The sequence below is a fragment of the Acomys minous genome (assembly GCF_964271855.1).
Source record: "Acomys minous genome assembly, chromosome: 11".
Classification (NCBI taxonomy): domain Eukaryota; kingdom Metazoa; phylum Chordata; class Mammalia; order Rodentia; family Muridae; genus Acomys; species Acomys minous.
This window is the reverse complement of record NC_140492.1, coordinates 77,695,425-77,713,373: the sequence shown is the minus strand read 5'-3', so window position 1 is coordinate 77,713,373 and position 17,949 is coordinate 77,695,425. Positions and strand designations below refer to the sequence as shown.

Genomic DNA, 17,949 nt, shown 5'->3' with positions numbered 1-17,949 from the left:
CAGGCTATCCTGAGCCCAGGCTCATCCTTTCTGCTGAGAGAAGAGCCTCATCTGCGACGTGAAGTTCCCATAGTGAGGTCAGCTCTCCTGCCTTTCCTTTGATGTGAGATCAAAGCTTCCGGAACGCAGTGGCCTTAGATTCTGATGCGTTTTTATCCTGTTGGGTCAGCTCAAGATAACTGGGAAATATCTAGAGACAGATGACAAAGCCCAGACTAGCCACAGGTAGCTCCACCATTTACAGCTGTGTTCCTGGGCTTAATAGAAATTGAGTGCTTAAAACAAGCAAAATGCTCTGCGTGTGTGTGTTTCTGTCTCTCTTTCTCCCTCTTTCCTTCTCCCTTCCCTCTCTTTGTCTCCTTCTCTTTCTGACACCTCTCTCTCTCTCTCTCTCTCTCTCTCTCTCTCTCTCTCTCTCTCTCTCTCTGTGTGTGTGTGTGTGTGTGTGTAGAATGTCAGTAAAACTAAGTGAAAACCTATTTCAGTGAACGGTATGTAAGCACTATAGTCAACTAAACTATTATAATTCATACAGACTTTCTTTGCTGGGTCTAACAGCCTGCCCTAAAAATTGCCTGTGCGCAGAGTATTCTGAGAAATACTTTTAAAAAGCTGTATGATTAAATCACCCTTGCAGGAAATCCTTCATATGACCTAGAAAAACAAATACGACCAATAACGGCAGAGAAACGTTCACCGTGCTTTCAGTCTCAGGACTGGGCTTCCATTCACTTTTCAGCAATGTGTTATAAGTCTCTAGCTTAGCTTCCATCCACCTGATTCTCCCAAAACATACATACTGTTGTGTTACCAAGAGGATTCCCTATGGACAGCAAATAAAACTGGATAAAGTATGAGGGGACCTTCACAGACCACTGCAGGACACAGCCCAGCAGGGTAACTTGTATAACAGAGATGTTAAACATATTTTTAATGGAATCTGTATGACTATAAACTAAATTCATATAGGGATGGACAACCAACATTTTGATCCTATTATGTTTAGATAGTTTGAAAAAAATCTTCATGGGACTTGACTACAATAACAAGATTGAAAGCTGTGCATTATGTCCTTATTATCACTGAGTGTCGGCATATAGTCCTCTCAGCAGCGTGACTCACTTTTCCCAGCTGAGAAAACTCAGGCTTGGGAGGTTAATTACCTTAGCTGAAATGTTGTTCTGGTTAGCTTGAACTACCACCAGTTCAGTGGTCAGTGTCTTGCCAAGAATATCTCTCACTGATTTCTTCAATTTAGCTTTCATGGGCTTCCTGGAGGTAAAGGAAAAACAAAACAAAACAAAACAAAACAAAACAAAACAAAACAAAAAGATTCCCACTAGTTCAGAAGTTCTCTGAAGGTTTTTTGGGAACCCTCTTCACTCAACAACACTAACCATATTTCTGTGGGGTCTGTGCTCCAAGAAATGGCAGGTTAATGGTCCTGAGCTTTGTGACTATCTGTTATGTGCCCCACCCCTATTCATGCTCTATTGAAAACTCTTGCTTGTGAGCTGTCTGACTTCATCAGTGGATTAAAACTGAGTTTGGTTTCTCGATGGAAGGACAGTGATGTGCTTGCTTTTGGAACCTCTAGGTCAGATGTAGGTCACTTGTTTGGGTTCGGCTTCTGATCCTTCCACTAAGGCTTCTTAACCTGGCGGTATTTTCATGAGATTCCTTCTAAATGACCATACTAAAAAGATGGGGTTCCTGGGTGACTTCCCTGAGCAGTCTGGGCAGCTTGTCACCAATTCAGAATTCTTTATTATTTATCAGGGAGACAAAGACCTCAATGAAGCCTTGGATGAACTTGCTGACAGTCTTGGGGAAAGACAGCCTGACCCAAACGAGAACAAGCCTCTGGATGATAAAGTGAAGGTAATGGTGGTCCCCTCCCCTCCACGGAGGAGGAGAAGGACACCCTGGCATTGTCTGGAGGTGACAACAGCTGGGCTACTCCACCTGTTCTTCCTGTTTCATGGTATAGGTTGCATTTCCCTTTTTCTCACTGATGACTGTGTTTATGGTACAGATTCCATTTCCATTACAGGCAACATATTGTTTATGAAATGAAAGCATAGCTATATATTGTTTAAGGTTTTTCTCTTCCAGTATTTTTTTCTTGGTCTTATTTGAGAGTTAGGACATACTACCCAAACGACATAGACTTGTTGAGTGGGCATTCTGCATTCATAGTGGCGGAGATCACGCACTTAGCACAGGTTTCCCCTGTACTTTTTTGCAAGCGTAACTGAATTGAATTCAAACTCTGTGTGAGAACTTTGACTCTGCAGAGATACATCTAGAAGGACACAATGAACTAACTGCACTATGTACAGTGTGTATAAACATCGCTATTTAGGACGATATATAACAAGCCATTTCAACTGAATTGATCATATTTTATAATCAAGAAGTACCTGGACTTAGGGAGAAGGCTCAGAGGGTAAAGTACTTAATACACAAGCCTTACAACATGAGTTCAAAGCCTTGGTCTGGTAGTGCCAGTGTCTGTAATTCAAGCCCCTGCAAAGAGATGGCAGGCAAAGAAGGTAGAGCTGTGGACCAGCTAGCCTGGCGGGTGCATTGGAAAAACAACAGACCCTGTATCAAAGAACGTGCAAGTTGAAGAATGACTTTCCATGTTGTTCTCCAACATCTATGTGCATGCTGTTGCATGCACATGCTTGTGGTATATGCACACGTGTGTGTGCGTGCACGCATGCACACACATACACATGCACACACACACAAATCATGCAAAAATAATAAAAGAGGAGCAATTTCGCAAAGACAGGACATTGTCATTCTATTATCAATGTAGGAATATTGAGATTAACTTAACCTATATTTTAAAACCTAAATGGTAATGTGGCACAGAGATAAATCTATACTCCACAGAATCTGTGATAGAGTCCAGGGAACCTCACAGGTAGGGATGCCAGGATGGGCATGACCTGTTCAGCAGCAGGGATGTGCAGGCGTCAGTCCCTTCTATCTTCCTTCTTTGCAGTGCTTCAAAATAGAGCTGTAAATATTACCCCTGTCTGCCAACGCATGGGGACTCGACTTTTAAAATGAAAAGCAAATTCAGTCAGAAAAACATATTTTATTTCTTTGGGCTTTTAGCTACCAGTAAGGTTTCTGAGGATCCCGATTTGATCTTTCAGTTGAAAATTCACAGATATGGACTGACATACCAAAACATAAGGATTCACATTTTTCATCGGCTCTCTGCTTATTTTGTTGCTCTGTCCCTTATGTTTTGCTTCAGAAAACTACAAAAAAAAATTGTAGTTTCTACACTTTGAATTATATTTTGTAAGTGAAGAAGGAAATGAACGTTTTATCTTTCCAATGTTTGTAGGAAAAAATCAAAGCAGAACACAGGGAGAAACTGGGAGAAAGAGACGACACCATCCCACCCGACTACAGGCATCTCCTGGACAATGATGGACAGGTAAACTAAGGCAGACGGCCTAGATTAGGCCACTGTGCTGAACTCTTCCATTAGGACTTCTCTGGAACAGAATGGAAGCTGCATTCTGACCGTAGCATAAAAACCCATCATAACTGAGTCCTCTTAATGTCTGTTCAGAGGTGGCAAGTGGGCTGTCCACACCTCTGCTGTATGTATCTGAGATGGTCTTGTTGGGCATTCGTGTTCTCGGCCCTGCTGTAAAAACACTGTTGAGTAATGCTTACTAGTTCTTAACAAGGATTCCAAGAAATATATAGTTAAGAATTAAGTTTTCTAGAAAAATCCCTAAGACTTAAGGAAGCAATGAGATGTCAAAGGAAGCAGTCTTTGTATAAAGAGACCAGAGGAGGAGTTGTGGTGGAAGAACTGAAAGGCCAGATAAACAAGGCAGCAGCCTCACACCCTGGCCTCCCTTCTTAGCACCAGCACTGCAGAGCTGAAGGGCAGGCAAAGTGCTCTCTGTGGTCACCAGGTCTGTTTCCCCATCACAGAGTCCCGAGATTTTTTCTTTTTCTTAAGCCAATCTGAGTGCCTCGGCCTTTCTGTTTGGTCTAACTCTTAGATTGTTAAAGGACCAATGGTCTTCCCAGGCCTGCTTATGAAATGGAAGCAAGGGAGTCCAAGTTCCCTTCGTTTGTTCTGAGGCCTTTGGCGGGAAGCCCCTCCCTGGCCAAAGCCTCAGTTACTGCTGGAAGTGGAGTCATTGGCTCTGCTTGCACTAAGTATTACTGGCATTTGGCATGCTGCAGTCACCCACCACCCCCCGTGCTGGCATTGCTACACCATCTGGCTTGCCATCGTTGGTGTTTCATTTAATGCTCTTGCCTTAAGATGAATAAAAACCCTATTTGTTAGTGGTGCTTATTATTCCTGTCTGAAAATAATCTTCAGCTTTTGAAAAATATGAGCATCAGGTTTAATGTAGGCCTGTAATCAGTTATGTGGAAGGCTAAGGAGGAAAACATTGGGAATTCAAAGCTAGCCTGGGCAACTTTTTTTTTTAAAGCAAAACAACAACAATAATAATAAAAATAAAAGGAAAAAGACTACGAGGCTCAGTGAAGCTTGGGTTCTGGGTTTATTCCCAGGACTATTCAAACCAACCAAACAAAACATCAAAGTATCTTGTGGGTATAAACTTTAATATCTGGTGGCAGAAAATTAGTACATAGTCTCTGTATCACTTCCAGAATCAGATCCTTGCAACCCAGTGGCTACTGAAATGGCTTTGAAGGTGAAGATCTGATAGAGATATGGGTTAGGTGCCCAGTTAATCTATTCTGTATAGTCTTTGAATAATAGATTCTAAAAATACTGTCTTTGACCGATTGAACCTATACAGAGATCTGTGGTTAACCAAAAGTCTGCCTTGTTTTTAAGGGCAAACCAGAGAAGCCACTGACAAAGAAATCAAAGGTAAATACTATGATGTGTACTTTTATCCTTTTTATTATAGATGTAACCTTCTTTTAAACTTTAAAGAAACTAAAACTTCTTAAATATTTTGTCCTGTGCCAATGGTTGCAGAAAAGCCTCTATTACTAGCTCTAATTTATTTCTCACAAGAGCCTCTAAAATTAGTACTATATTTCCAAGTGAGAAAACTTGTGGTAAAGCATGTAAGTTGAAAAATGCCTAAATCCCCAAGGAAAATAAGAAGTTCATGGTTACATAGTGAGTTTGAGGCTGGCTCTGGCTACATGAGGCAATCTTTTTTTTAAAAAAGGAATATATATATAAGAAAATAAAGATGCTTAGGTTTCCATCCTTTATGTCTTCTTTACATAGTGTTTTAGGAAATAAGTGTCAGGGAGTTTTTCTTCTTAAACATATTCTACTTTTAAGTATGTGAGAAGTTGCTCTTTGGCTATCTCCAAGTGTTTCTACTAATGTCTTAGAAGCCTGATCAGGACCAGGACCCCATTGATGCCCTCTCAGAAGATTTGGATAGCTGCCCCTCAACTACAGAGACCTCACAGAAGACAGCAAAGGTACTATGCTTTTTCATCCTGATTTCTTTGAAGTACTAATCGATGAGAATTTTAGTGTAAAATGGGAAGAATCATTTTATAGAGAACCTTAAAATAAGAAAAAGTTGTAATTCTACTGCCCACACACCATTATTCAATGTATTTTCTTGTCTGTGTCAGTAAATAACTTTACAAAATTGTCCTCATGCAAACATAGCTTAACAGCATTTCACTGGGGTGCTGCATGTGGCCGGTAATCTCCAAAGCCATTTTTGGTTGCGACATTGTTTTGTAAGTGTCAGTAACTCTGTTGCTCAGAGTGAAAACAAATGTGTAATTCAACAATTGTGAGGCACTTAACCTATAGATCACAGAAGGACGCTTTAATGATTAAAAATAAGATGCCAGGCAAGAGATCTGATATGGAGAAGTTTGTTATATGCGCATGTGGAGAGAAGGAAATGGAAGGGCCCCAGAGAGAGAGAGAGAGAGAGAGAGAGAGAGAGAGAGAGAGAGAGAGAGAGAGGAGGAAAGAGAGTTAAGAGAGTAAGAGGGAGATGTAAAAAGAGAGAAAGAAAGGTAGGTGAGTTTGTCCTTTTATAATCCTGGGTAGGGCCACGCCTAGAGACAGGCAAGCAGTGACATCACCACAGGTGGCTGGGTAGACTGGAGCAGAATCTTAACAGGAAGGGTAGGTGTTGCAGTTTGTTTGCTGTTGTTTCAGCAGTTTTCAAATACAGCTTGCTTCCCCTTGGTGGGGAGGGCTGGTGGCACTCAGAGAAAGGATAAGTAGGCTACCAAGATGAGACTTGCTAGCCTATGACCCTATAGTGGGGGAGGAGGTCCACCTTGGTCCTAGACCTAGGGGAGGGGAATAGGATGAAAGAGGGAGGGAGGGAGGGAGGAATGGGAGGATACAAGTGATGGGATAACAATTGAGATGTAATTTGAATAAATTAATTTTAAAAAAAGAAAAAAATAGAGTTTGAGACTGAATCACTATGCCAAGTGATTTAGTTTACAGACTCCCTCTGCGTCCTGCCTCTCTCTCCTTGAAACACCTAACTAATGTTTCTTTCCCCTCCATTCCTTTCCTCTTTTCTTCCCCTTTCCCCCTTTGCTTTCCCATTTTCCTCCTGTTCCCGCCCCCCCCCACTCCTTCCCAATTCATTATTTCTTCCCAATTCAAAGTTTCTTCTTTGGTAAATGTGCTTTTGCTGGGAGTCTATACAGCTTTCTGTAACCGTTTTCATTGTTACATTCATTTCTTTGCCTAACACTGGAAACAGGTGTTTATGGTTTGGATTTTATTGTTTTCTTCCATGTCACATAAAAGTCAGCCTAAGTAAAGAAAAGCTCTGATTTTTTTTAAATCTCTAGTTTTCTAAAATAAAATTGTGTGTGTATATTCAGGGTTCTTGTTATGAAATAATGGTATATATTGAACATCAGTGCAACCCACAGTTCCTTCTTATCTGTAGCCTTATTTATGCCCTGGCTTAAATATAGGTATATTCACTGTTATTTTAAAAATCAATACCAAGCTACCCATTTTTATTCAGTTATTTTGTGGGTGTACAGGCTGCTGGACAGAGTAGTGTGGGTTCATCTGCTGGCAGATGTGGTCAATTTCTCTGTGGACTGATGACACAGTAGCCTTACTACATTTCCTTTGCTTTAGGAGAAGAGCAAGAAGACTTCAAGTTCCAAAGCACCAAAGAAGGGAGGGAAAACAAAGGATTCCTCCAAGGTAAACACGGCCATAAAGGACCAATATTAGCTTAACAAAAGGCAAGGAAGTAGGATTTACCTGTTAGTTATTTAGCTTGGTATTGCAAGCTATTTAGAGTGAAAGACTTTTAAACAATAGCTATCCCCCAGCATGCCTTGCGTAAAAAGAAAACAAAAAGTAAGGGGGCTGCAGCAATGGCTGGCTGTTAAAAACACTGGCTATTCTTTAATAGTTTGGTTTCCAATGTGTGCGTACGTACACACACACACACACACACACACACACACACACACACACACACACAGCTTACAAACTGAGTAACTCCTTTTCCAGGGGATAGGATGCCCTCTTCTGGCCTCTGGGGGCACCAGGCACACACCGGGTGCACAGATATACATGCAGGAAAAACTAGTATACATTAAAAAACCAAAACAAAACAAAAACATATTTTAAAAGTTAGTTAAGTTGAAGCTTTAAAGACAGGGACATATATTGTATATGTATTTATATATGCTTTTAAGTAACTGGTGTTTTGAAAATACAAATGAAGTGTGTGTCTGTAACATAATTCAGGTGGCATGTGGCTCTTGCTCTTATTACAGTCCCTCCCAGGCATGTGACTTACATAGATGTTAGAACATTCTAGTTTGATTTCTGATGCTGTAATAAAACACCCAAACACCCAGACCAGAAGAAGTACCTTAGTGGAGGAAAGTTATTTGGCTTACATGTCCAGATTGTATTTGGTCACTGAGAAACGTCAAGCATTCCAGCAGAAACCATGGGAGGACAGTACTTTCTAGCTCCATGCTTAGCTAGCCTTTTTTTTTTTTTTTGTACAACCTAGGCCCCACTTGCACAGGGATCAATGCTGCCCACAGTGGGCTCAGCCCTCTCACATCAGTTAATAGTCAATACTTAGTCCTCTACAGACCTGCTCACAGACCAGTCTGAGCTGAACAGTCTCTCAACTGAGAATCTCCTTCTCGGGGGACTCTAGGCAGTGTCTAGTTGACAGAGCTAACTAGGATAGAAGGTCATTTATAAAAACAGGGAAGATATTGGTTTTTTTTTTCAATCTAATTTATTAGTTGGACAGTGTTTGGGGGGGGTATTAGTAAATAAATGAACAAATTCATATAGCGACCAGCATTATGTCACTATATACTTGAGATAATTATATTACAAAAAAAAAAAGATTGAGTCTAGTTCATGGTTTTACAGGCTCCATCTTATTCTTGCTTTGTTCCTCTGGTGATGCAGTGCTTTATAATAGGAGACTGTTGTCGGGGCGGGGGGATGTTCAACTGCTTACCCCATAGGACAGGAAACACAGAAAAGATGGGGGTGCCATAACCTCCAGTAAGAGGGCCACATCCCCAGTGACCCAAGGACATCATATAAGGCCCTGCCTTGTAAAAGTCTATAGCAACCTTCAGCAGTTTCACTGTGAGGCTCAGAATTCTATACATGGCTCTTTGAAAGGCATTCAATATCCAATTCATACAGCATTTATTTGCGCAAAGTAAAATCGGAGCTAATGGCTAAAAGATACAGGTTCAAGCTAAGTGTGGAGAATTGGGCATATACAGCACAATTGGACACTTTGATTCATTAAATTCTCAGTTTGTAGTCAGGAATGAAACTGTCTCAGTTTTTAAGTTCCTTCCAATTCCATGTATGACTTAAATAACTACAATCTTCTGACCACAATGAGAAATTAAAGGCACTATCTTAATGGTCTAATTGCATTAATGCTTCTTTTTTCTTTTTGAGAGTATAATATAATTAAATCCTTACTCCTTTTCCTTTTCCTTCTTCCAAACCCTCCAGTGTACTCATCTTTGCTCTTTTTGAAATTTATAGCCTCTTTTTTTTTTTCTCATTACCTTTTCTGGTGAATTAGTTGTTCAGCATTGATTTAGAGATGAGAGGCCTCACTATAACTTTGCTTCCCCCTTAGAAGGCAGAGGAAGTGCCCAAGCCAAAGGCTGATGGAAATGCAAGCTAAAGTTTACACATTTGGTAAGTTGAGTTTTCATTGTAAATAGCAATATAACTCTTCCTTCTAGCAGTGGCATTAGGGGAGTGACAGGAAGTCTATCTCTTGAGTTATTTTATACTTGTTGTGGACTATTCTAAAGAAACACATGTTAGAAAGTTCTAAGTTTTCAATTCTCTAAAAAGCACTAAAGGGACCTTTGTGCTACTAGAACTTTAATTATATATATAATTAAGACTCTTTAAAGAACCAGGCAATGATGGTGCATGCCTTTATTTCTGGCACTCTGGAGGCAGAGGCAGCTGGAGCTCTGAGTTAGAGGATGCCCTGATGTACAGAGGGAGCTCCAGGACAGCTAAGATTATACAAAGAATCCCTATCTCAAAAAAAAACAAGGCAAAACTGAGAGTTGTATGGAAGAGTAGAGGAATGGCAGGGCCCTGAGGTATCAGGAGTCCCTTAGGGGAGACCATCAAGCCCAGCAGATCTGGACCTAGGTGGGCCTGCACAAACTGATGCACCAACCAAGGATAATGCAAACTGAGACCTAGACACACACACACACACACACACACACACACACACACACACACATTCAGATGTAGCGGATGGATAGCTAATCCTCAGACCATCTGACATGCATTCTTGTGCACATGATTTGATTACGGCCGCTGGCAGGGTGGCCTTGTGGGCACACAGAGGAAGGGGATGCAGGCTATCCTCATGAGATGGTTTCCACTCCATCATAGTTTTGAGGAGGAAAACCAGGCAGAATGGCAGGGAAGGAGGGTGGGAAAAGGAAGATAAGAGTAAGGAGATAACAACTGGCATGTAATGTGAATAAATTATATTAAATAAAAAATCAATTAAGAAAAGGAAAAAGCTGAACATTGGCTCTTAGGAGAATCTCAGTAAATTCTAAAACAACAACAACAAAACAAAAACAAAAAGATCTCTTTAAAGCACCCAGACTGTTAAAGAAAATCATACACTAGAAGCTTGTAGAATCTTTGAAATCCAGGTGATTTGTACATGTTTTTGTTGCAAAGCAAATTGACACTTTAAAATTTGTAGCAAAATGGCATTAATTGATTTCTGAAATACCAATGCGTGGTGAGTGGTGGAAATTACTACTAGGGAATAGAGGCAGTGTATCCTTTTAGTCTTTTCTGTTTGTCTCAATTTTGGAAAGAATAACGATTGATTCTGACCTATTCTTCAATATATGGTCTCTGGCCTCCCTAAAAGTCATGAAATGAAGTTGCATATTCAGCAAAGACAAAACAAAACAAAACAAAACAAAAACTGCAATGGGGCTGGCATGGTGACTCAGCAGGTAAAGCTTGCCACCAAGCCTGACCCAGGTTTCATCCCTGGGAGCCACAGGATAGATTCCTGAAAGTTTCCCTCTGACTTCCACACGCACACTATGGCATACACTTACTAAATGAAAATGTAAAGTAGAATTTAAACAAACAAAATGTGGGTTAAATCAGGTGTAGCTCTCTTACCATGATCCATTTTGCTTCCTGTAGAGGAACCAGTTCACCAGCTAGAGCTGGTGTATTATGGCACCACATTTTCTCAGAGTTAAATGATGACTTTACATTAATAACCTACACATATTTCCTTCTATTCTCAGGGTATCTGAACAGAAGTTCTTCAGTTGGTGGATGGTGATTTTCGACGAACAAAGGGTTTGGTGACACTTTTTCTGGGTATCTTCAAGACAGTGGTATCTGTTATGTCTTTTGACATCTTAAACATTGGTTTACTAATCTTTTCCAGAAAGAAAATGAATTTGTTTGGTTCACTCGTGTTCTGTATTGAATATTGGTAAACTTCAAAGATTTTTAATTTCCTTTAGGTGGGAAAAGGAAGCTTTATATTTGTAAGAAATATATTTGATAGTCTGTTAAAACACCAAAAATTGAGGGCTGGAGAGATCGCTCAGAGGTTAAGAGCACTCACTGCCTGCTCTTCCAAAGGTCCTGAGTTCAATTGCCAGAAACCACATGGTGGCTCATAACCATCTACAATGAGATCTGGTGCCCTCTTCTGGCATGCAGTTGTATATGCAGGCAAACATTGTATACATAATAAATAAATTTTTAAAAAAGAAAACACCAAAAATCAGGAACCCTTTGCAGATTTTTGCACATTATACACACAGTGCCTGTAAATCTCAATAGTATTTTTGGTTTGCATTTTATTTTTTAGCATTTGAAAAATAATGCTCTCATTTTTTTGTCAGTATTCTGATTCTTATTACCTCTTTTACTCTTGAGCTTTTGAACTGTATTTAATGTATCCTTGGGTTAATGTTGATAATTCAAATATAAAATATTGTACATTGGGCACATAATTCCTTTGAGGCTTCTAATAATAAATTAATGATAGATAACATAAATAAACATTGGGAGCAGCTGTCTCCTTTCCTGCCATAATTCTCCTCATTATTGTCAGATAGGACACACTGAGACTTGAACTAAGTCAGCAGATGAGCAAAGTACAGGCCAGAGATGTTGCTGCACAGCAACTTTCAGCAATAAAGTTGGACTTCGTAGAATACGCATATATGAACTATACTGGTTTATCATGGCATTAAACTGTGGTTTCCACGCTCTACATGAAATCCAAATTTAATCATTTGCTTAGAGTCATTTGCCACCTTGTCTATAACATTTGGCTTTTTGGAAGTCAAATTTACCAAGCTCAAAAATGAACTTAAAAAAAAAAATGTACACACACACATACACACAAATACACACACATGCATGCGTGTGTGTGTGTGTGTGTGTGTACATATATATACACACACACACATACTGAAATTTAAAATCAGCCTTCCATACCAAAGCAAGTTAAGGTATCCTAACATCTTTGAATGGTATCTCAGATTTTTTTCCAAGCACTGCACTGGTATCATTGATAGAAATTTGATAAAGAACTAATTCCATTTCTATTGTCTAGCAATGAATGATGGAAAAGATGTTAGCTACATATGAGTCAAACTTCAACTTTCTTGTTTCCAAAGATCATGGCCTTCTTAACTTTACTAAAATCATGAGAAATTCCCAGGGGGCAGGCTAACAAAAGTAGTAACACTCATAATGAACACAATTTCTTAGCAGTCTGCAAAAGTACTCTCTACAAATCATGCATGTGGCTCTCAGATTTCAAGTTCTACACACAAAAGTGCTAAAATCTTAGTCCCATGAAAAGGGCAGTCACTGTTCTGTTTTCAATAACTGACAAGAATATACTCCCTGATAATTTTGAACTCATTAGTGTCTAGTCCTTGGATCTGGGCAGTACAAGTTTGCTCTTTTTGTTTCTATAAGTGTGCTGAAGCCTTTGAAATGGACAGATATTCTTCTGAGGCTACAGCTGTAGTATACAAACTTCCATGCACATGTAGGAGTATTTGTAAATGATGTAACAAAATATATAAATTGAAGAGTGCCTTTAAAATCACACATACACTTAAGGTACCAAATTTTTTTGTTTAATTAGGAATGTCCTCAAGACTTGAGTGTTTGACGGTAACTCACTGTGTCTTGCATAAGCCATGGGATCTAAAGAAGTCCTTTTTATTCTTTTTTACCTTTTAGTTTTTAAATACTAGTCAGGAGAAAACAATTGCAGATATCGCCTTAGAAATAAAGAACAGGTCGTTTTTATTACCAAAAAGTTGTGCACATGTAATTCTTCATTGACTTAGAAAATGGGCTTTTCCAAACGTGAAGGAGACCAAAACAAAAATCAGTATTTGTGTTTCATTAATCAAGATATAACATGCAATTAAAGGAAGATATTTTCCATTGAAAATCTTGGCTGTGTGTTCTTTTTTAGATGTACTATGCGAATTATTTTTTGTTTGTTTGTTTTCAAGCCATCACATGAAGTCAATAAGAAAACAGAATTGTAGACACAACTGTGGTTTGGAAGTGAAGTGTCCCTCCAGCAGGCTCCCAGCTGGTGGCACTAGTGAGAGAGGGGACTGTGTCACTAGGGCTCAACTCCTCTGTGGATTAGTTCATTTGCATTCGTCATTCACTTGTGACTTCATACTTGGATTATTAGGAGGGAGGCCCTAGGTGGAGGAAGTAGGTCCAGGCTGCAGGAGTATGGCTTTGACAGGTACACTGTGTCCCCAGACTCCTCCTCTCTGGCTCTTCTGTGTCCTGGCCACTACTGGGTAAGCATTCTTCTCTGAGACCTCTTATGGTAGCCATGTCTCACCACAGGCCTGTAACAATACAGCCAGCAAACCGTAGACTATACAGAAACAAAAGTCTTTCCGGATGTAAGCTGATTACCACAGATACTTTGTTAATGTCCCCCACCCCCACCCCACTAAAGCCACTCTATTCCCTAGTATATTATAGCACTGTGTATTGACTTCTTTCCTATCATTTGTGCCACACATCTAAAACAATCTTAGCAAGACTTAAAGGATTCTTCCTTACATTAATACAAACACATTGTTCATAGTGTCCTTTATTGGTGAGCCTTCAATGATTTATATGCGATAAGTGCCAATATGAGTTATCTGGGAATTTAAACCACCACTCCCTACTTAAGGGGTCAGGGACTCTCCAAATATATCTTACAATAAAGGGTGTTTCTGATACGGACCTAAGTGCACTCTTCATTCCAAAAAGTGAGCTTCTGAAGGAAGTAGGGGATCATATTTTGCTCATCTGAGAAGGCTTCTAGAGGCAGCTTTTACAAAAGTTCACGACAAGTATTACCATGACTAGTATAGCCTTGTTCCCCCTGTTGCCCTTTGCCCTGAATGGATGAGAAGTGGTGGTAACTACAGCCAGATAGAAAAGGGCTGTGAGGGGAAAAAGGCCACCTCCCAGGAGTAAGACCTATGGTAAAGACCAGCCTGAGGCAAGCACAAAGAAATAAATGTTTCTACCCACTCCATCCTGGATCACTGGATCACAACTCCAAATTCCTACAGCTGTCTATCAGCAAAACCCAGAGGGCAAAGATGCCTGGTTAGCTGGACTCTCCAAGATAGCACCCAAACATGAAGCCAGGAAGAGAGTGGACAGTAGACCTGGAGGGTCATCAGGAGGGCACAGCCACTTCCAGCAATGGCTGATGATTCAAGTGTTCGCTGCACAGTGTACCTCACTATTCATAGTCTTGCAGGCACATCGCTGAGTGACTGACACAGGGGGCATGGGGCTTTGCAAGCTGTGGGGCTGAAGCATGCATTATAAAACTAGAAGAGGCCACTTGGCTTTTCTTTGGCAAGGAGCTGGACACCTGGCTTTCGACTGCAGGGAAACAGCTATCAGACAGACCCATGGCAGCAACAGACATCAAAGACAAACTTCTCAGACATGATCAAGTGAAATGAAATAAGAAAATATCTTCAGTGAGAGCCAAAACACCAATCTTTAGTTCGAAAATACTTGGCAAGAAACAAATCACGACAGTTCCTGCTTCTCCTTTTGCAGCCATAGTCTGATCTTATCAAAATTCTTATCCATCCATCGGATGTTTTCTTCAATGGTCTCAATGGTTTGTTGAACACAACGGAGTTGAGAGCCATTTTCTTTCAGTGAGCTGAAGAATCCTTTTACCTTGGGAGGGGAAAGTAGATTTTTAAAAAGCATTAGTTTTGTTACATGAAGCAAATGGTAATTTAAGGCCAGTCAGAAGCACAGCTAGAACTCCAGCATTTCCTAACATTCTACATGAAGGGAGTCCCAGGTATCAGGATATGTATAAGTCTGAGTTACACAAAATGAGCTCATGCCACGTGATGTCAGGTTCATATTTTTCTTGTAGCTTTTATTCACAGTTACTAGGCTTTAAAAGGCCTTGCTGTTTACCAGTACACACCTAAGGGTTAACTGAGTGTGTATTTAATATGGATCCCATTATATATACACAGGTGCAGACTTAAGTTTTTCAATATGACAGATGAAAAGGAGAATGTGCAGAGCATCTTACTTACCAAGGAAAACAGTACCAAACAGAGAAATGCAGTCTTTCTGTGGGGCCTGGCCTTATTGCCAACACTGTATACAGTATGGGGCTCTTAGCAAGATATGGTGGTAATATCTCAGACCTTGCCAACATTTTTATCCCAATCACAATTCCTGCTTGATTCCTTCCAGATGAAAATCTACACAGAGTGCCCCACAGTTCTAGAGAGAGAAGAGACCCACAGCACTCTCCTCATGATGTATCTTTGTCCTTGTTGCATCCCTGAGTGTCTGAATCCTTAAGCTTGAACAATGGTTAGGCTGCCTTTGCCAAAGCACTGAAAATTGTACCATTTCTTTCCACTTTCAAGAGGTCCTAACATTAACTCACAAATACTCTCAGCATTAACCCATTTTGTTTTTCGTAGTCAGGAAGCAATAATAGGCTAAGATGTATTATTCATTTAGCATGAACTCCAGACAGATAATTCCACAAACATCCATATTACAATACTATGTTATGAGTTTTGGGAGTAGTCATCGGGGGAAGATGAAGTCCCAGTGAGAAATGATGCACAGCTGCTCTAATTGAGAACCCAGTTGCCTCTTGTTGGGGGAGAGAGGAGACATGCCCCCCTCCTGCTACACAACACAAGCCTGAGTCATCAAGTAAAAATCACTTCAGGCGCTCTTCAACAATATGATTGCAATGTTTTTCACTTCACTTACTGGCTAAAATATTTCATTTATCCTTAAGGAGCCCATCATGGTGTCATGCTGAAATGTAGACTTCTAAACAGGCTCTAGCAAAGCCAGCTCTTAACACGTCTCCTCTGCCACAGAGATACTGCTGAATACCCAACTCAGATGCGCGTCTCTGAGCACACACTCTGCAGCAGGCTGTTTAGAGGAGTGGAAGTTTCCTTCTGTAGAATATACGTATGTCTTGTGTTCCCTCTTCCCAGACAATTTCCTAATTTGGCCATTAGGAAGCTCTGTGATAGTTGTTAGATACCATTACAATAAGTATCTTCAGTGTAGGTCCCTCATAATAATTATCTCCTAGCTTCTATGCAGCTTTTCATTCTTTAAACATTTATTTCACAGATGGACTTTATAAGTTGCCTAAAAATCATAAAGCATATGATATAAGTGATAAGAGAAACCTGACTTTGGATACTGAAGTACCTGGACCCTCTCTGTCTCTTCCACCATAGCTGGGCACCTCATCAGCTGTCTGCACCTCCAGGATTCACTTGTAATATCTTTAAATAACGACCGGCTATGTTCAGTCATTTTTTTTTTCTCAAGCTCAAGTTTTTTTTGGTGTTTGTTTTGAGACAGGGTGTCACTATGTAGCCCTGACTGGCCTGAAACCTGCTTTGTACACCAGGCTGCCCTTTACCTCACAATTATCTGCCTGGCTGCTGTCCCCAGAGTTCTTGGCTTAAAAGCATATGCTGTCACAGCTGGCAGAGTCCAATTTTTTAATTGCAGAGTAAAGCCTGTCTCATGAGAGGCATAAACACTGGAAGTCAAAAATTACATCCAAATGTCAACATTCATTCTCAGCTGTCACAACTTTTGTTAATGCCCATATTTAGTAGCTGATTGTCACTTAAGTTTCAAATAATCTCTCTCTCTCTCTCTCTCTCTCTCTCTCTCTCTCTCTCTCTCTCTCTCTCTCTCTCTCTCTCTCACACACACACACACACACACACACACTCACACACACACACACACCTCTTTACCTCTTCAAGACGTGCTCTGGTGGAAAACTGGTCTGTTGTTCCCATTACCATGTGAGCTATGGATGCTGAACCAAGTTCAAACCTAGTAAATGACAAAAGGTGTCCATTCAATGTGCATTTTAAAGGTCCTATATATCCTATCGCATCTCAACAATCTATTTGTACAATGCAGTGCATAGCAAGTACTTATTAAAAGACTAAGAACCTAAAAGAAACGACAGCTGTACAAAGTACCGTAAGAGTCAGGGGACAGTTATGCTCCTTGGAGGAAGAAGGCTTCAGGCAAGCCCGGGAGAACAGGAAAAAGCAGACCGTATGGAAAACAGTACATGGGTTAGCAATGGAGTAAGGTTTTAAATCATATAAGGATCTTTTATTCTGGAGAGTTATCTTCAGCATAAGATACTCTTTTGTATAGACAGCAAAAGTTAAACACGCAGAGGGAGAGGGAGTGTGGGAAAAGAACGCATCCAATCCCACCACAATTTTTGGCACTACTTACTTTTGGACAAGCTTATTCCAATTTTCTCTCAGGAACTTCCAGGCCAATGGATAACCCACTGGGTTTCTGCCAACGAGTGTGAGAATATGTGGAAATTCCTGAGTTTTTATTATCTCTCCATTAAAACTTTGATCTAGAAGCCTGTAATGATTTTTCAAGTTAATAATGAATTATAAGTGATTGAAGAGTTACAAAGTTCTTCAATAAAATAACTTGGAAAAGAAAAATTCTGTTTGTCCATAATGATGTCCCAAAAGGTAAACTGGTAGTCTTGATAAACCCACTATAGCAACATGATTAAAAGCTAACATTTATATAGTGTATAAAAGACCTGTACTATGGGCTAGCGAGAAGGCTCAGAGATTAAGGAGCACTGGCTGTTCTTCCAAAGAGGCTGAGTTCATTTCCCAGGAACCGCATGGTGGCTTACAACCACCTATAATGAGATTTGGTGCCATTTTCTGGCATGCACGAGCACATGCAGGCAGAACACTGTACACATAATGCATCTTAAAAAAAAAAACAACTCTATACCATATAGTCTCTCATTTGCT

At 40.2% G+C, this 17,949-nt stretch overlaps 2 protein-coding genes across 22 annotated transcripts in view; one reads left to right on the top strand and one right to left on the bottom strand.

Moving 5' to 3' along the window:
• CAST (calpastatin) overlaps positions 1-11,602 on the top strand; it is a 100,226-nt gene extending 88,624 nt beyond the window's left edge. For all 16 annotated transcript variants that reach the window (XM_084801136.1, XM_084801140.1, XM_084801130.1 and 13 more), the window contains 7 exons: positions 1,780-1,881; positions 3,371-3,463; positions 4,865-4,900; positions 5,383-5,475; positions 7,136-7,204; positions 9,150-9,211; positions 10,831-11,602. In XM_084801136.1, the coding sequence (XP_084657262.1) occupies positions 1,780-1,881; positions 3,371-3,463; positions 4,865-4,900; positions 5,383-5,475; positions 7,136-7,204; positions 9,150-9,197 (441 nt within the window). In that variant the 3' untranslated portion in view covers positions 9,198-9,211; positions 10,831-11,602. The remainder of the gene's footprint in view (positions 1-1,779; positions 1,882-3,370; positions 3,464-4,864; positions 4,901-5,382; positions 5,476-7,135; positions 7,205-9,149; positions 9,212-10,830) is intronic.
• Positions 11,603-12,839: 1,237 nt separating this feature from the next.
• Positions 12,840-17,949, bottom strand: part of ERAP1 (endoplasmic reticulum aminopeptidase 1) — a 31,403-nt gene continuing 26,293 nt past the window's right edge. For all 6 annotated transcript variants that reach the window (XM_084801129.1, XM_084801127.1, XM_084801125.1 and 3 more), the window contains 3 exons: positions 17,396-17,536; positions 16,894-16,975; positions 12,840-14,794 (listed from right to left, as the gene is read on the bottom strand). In XM_084801129.1, coding sequence (XP_084657255.1) covers positions 14,639-14,794; positions 16,894-16,975; positions 17,396-17,536 — 379 coding nt within the window. In that variant the 3' untranslated portion in view covers positions 12,840-14,638. The remainder of the gene's footprint in view (positions 14,795-16,893; positions 16,976-17,395; positions 17,537-17,949) is intronic.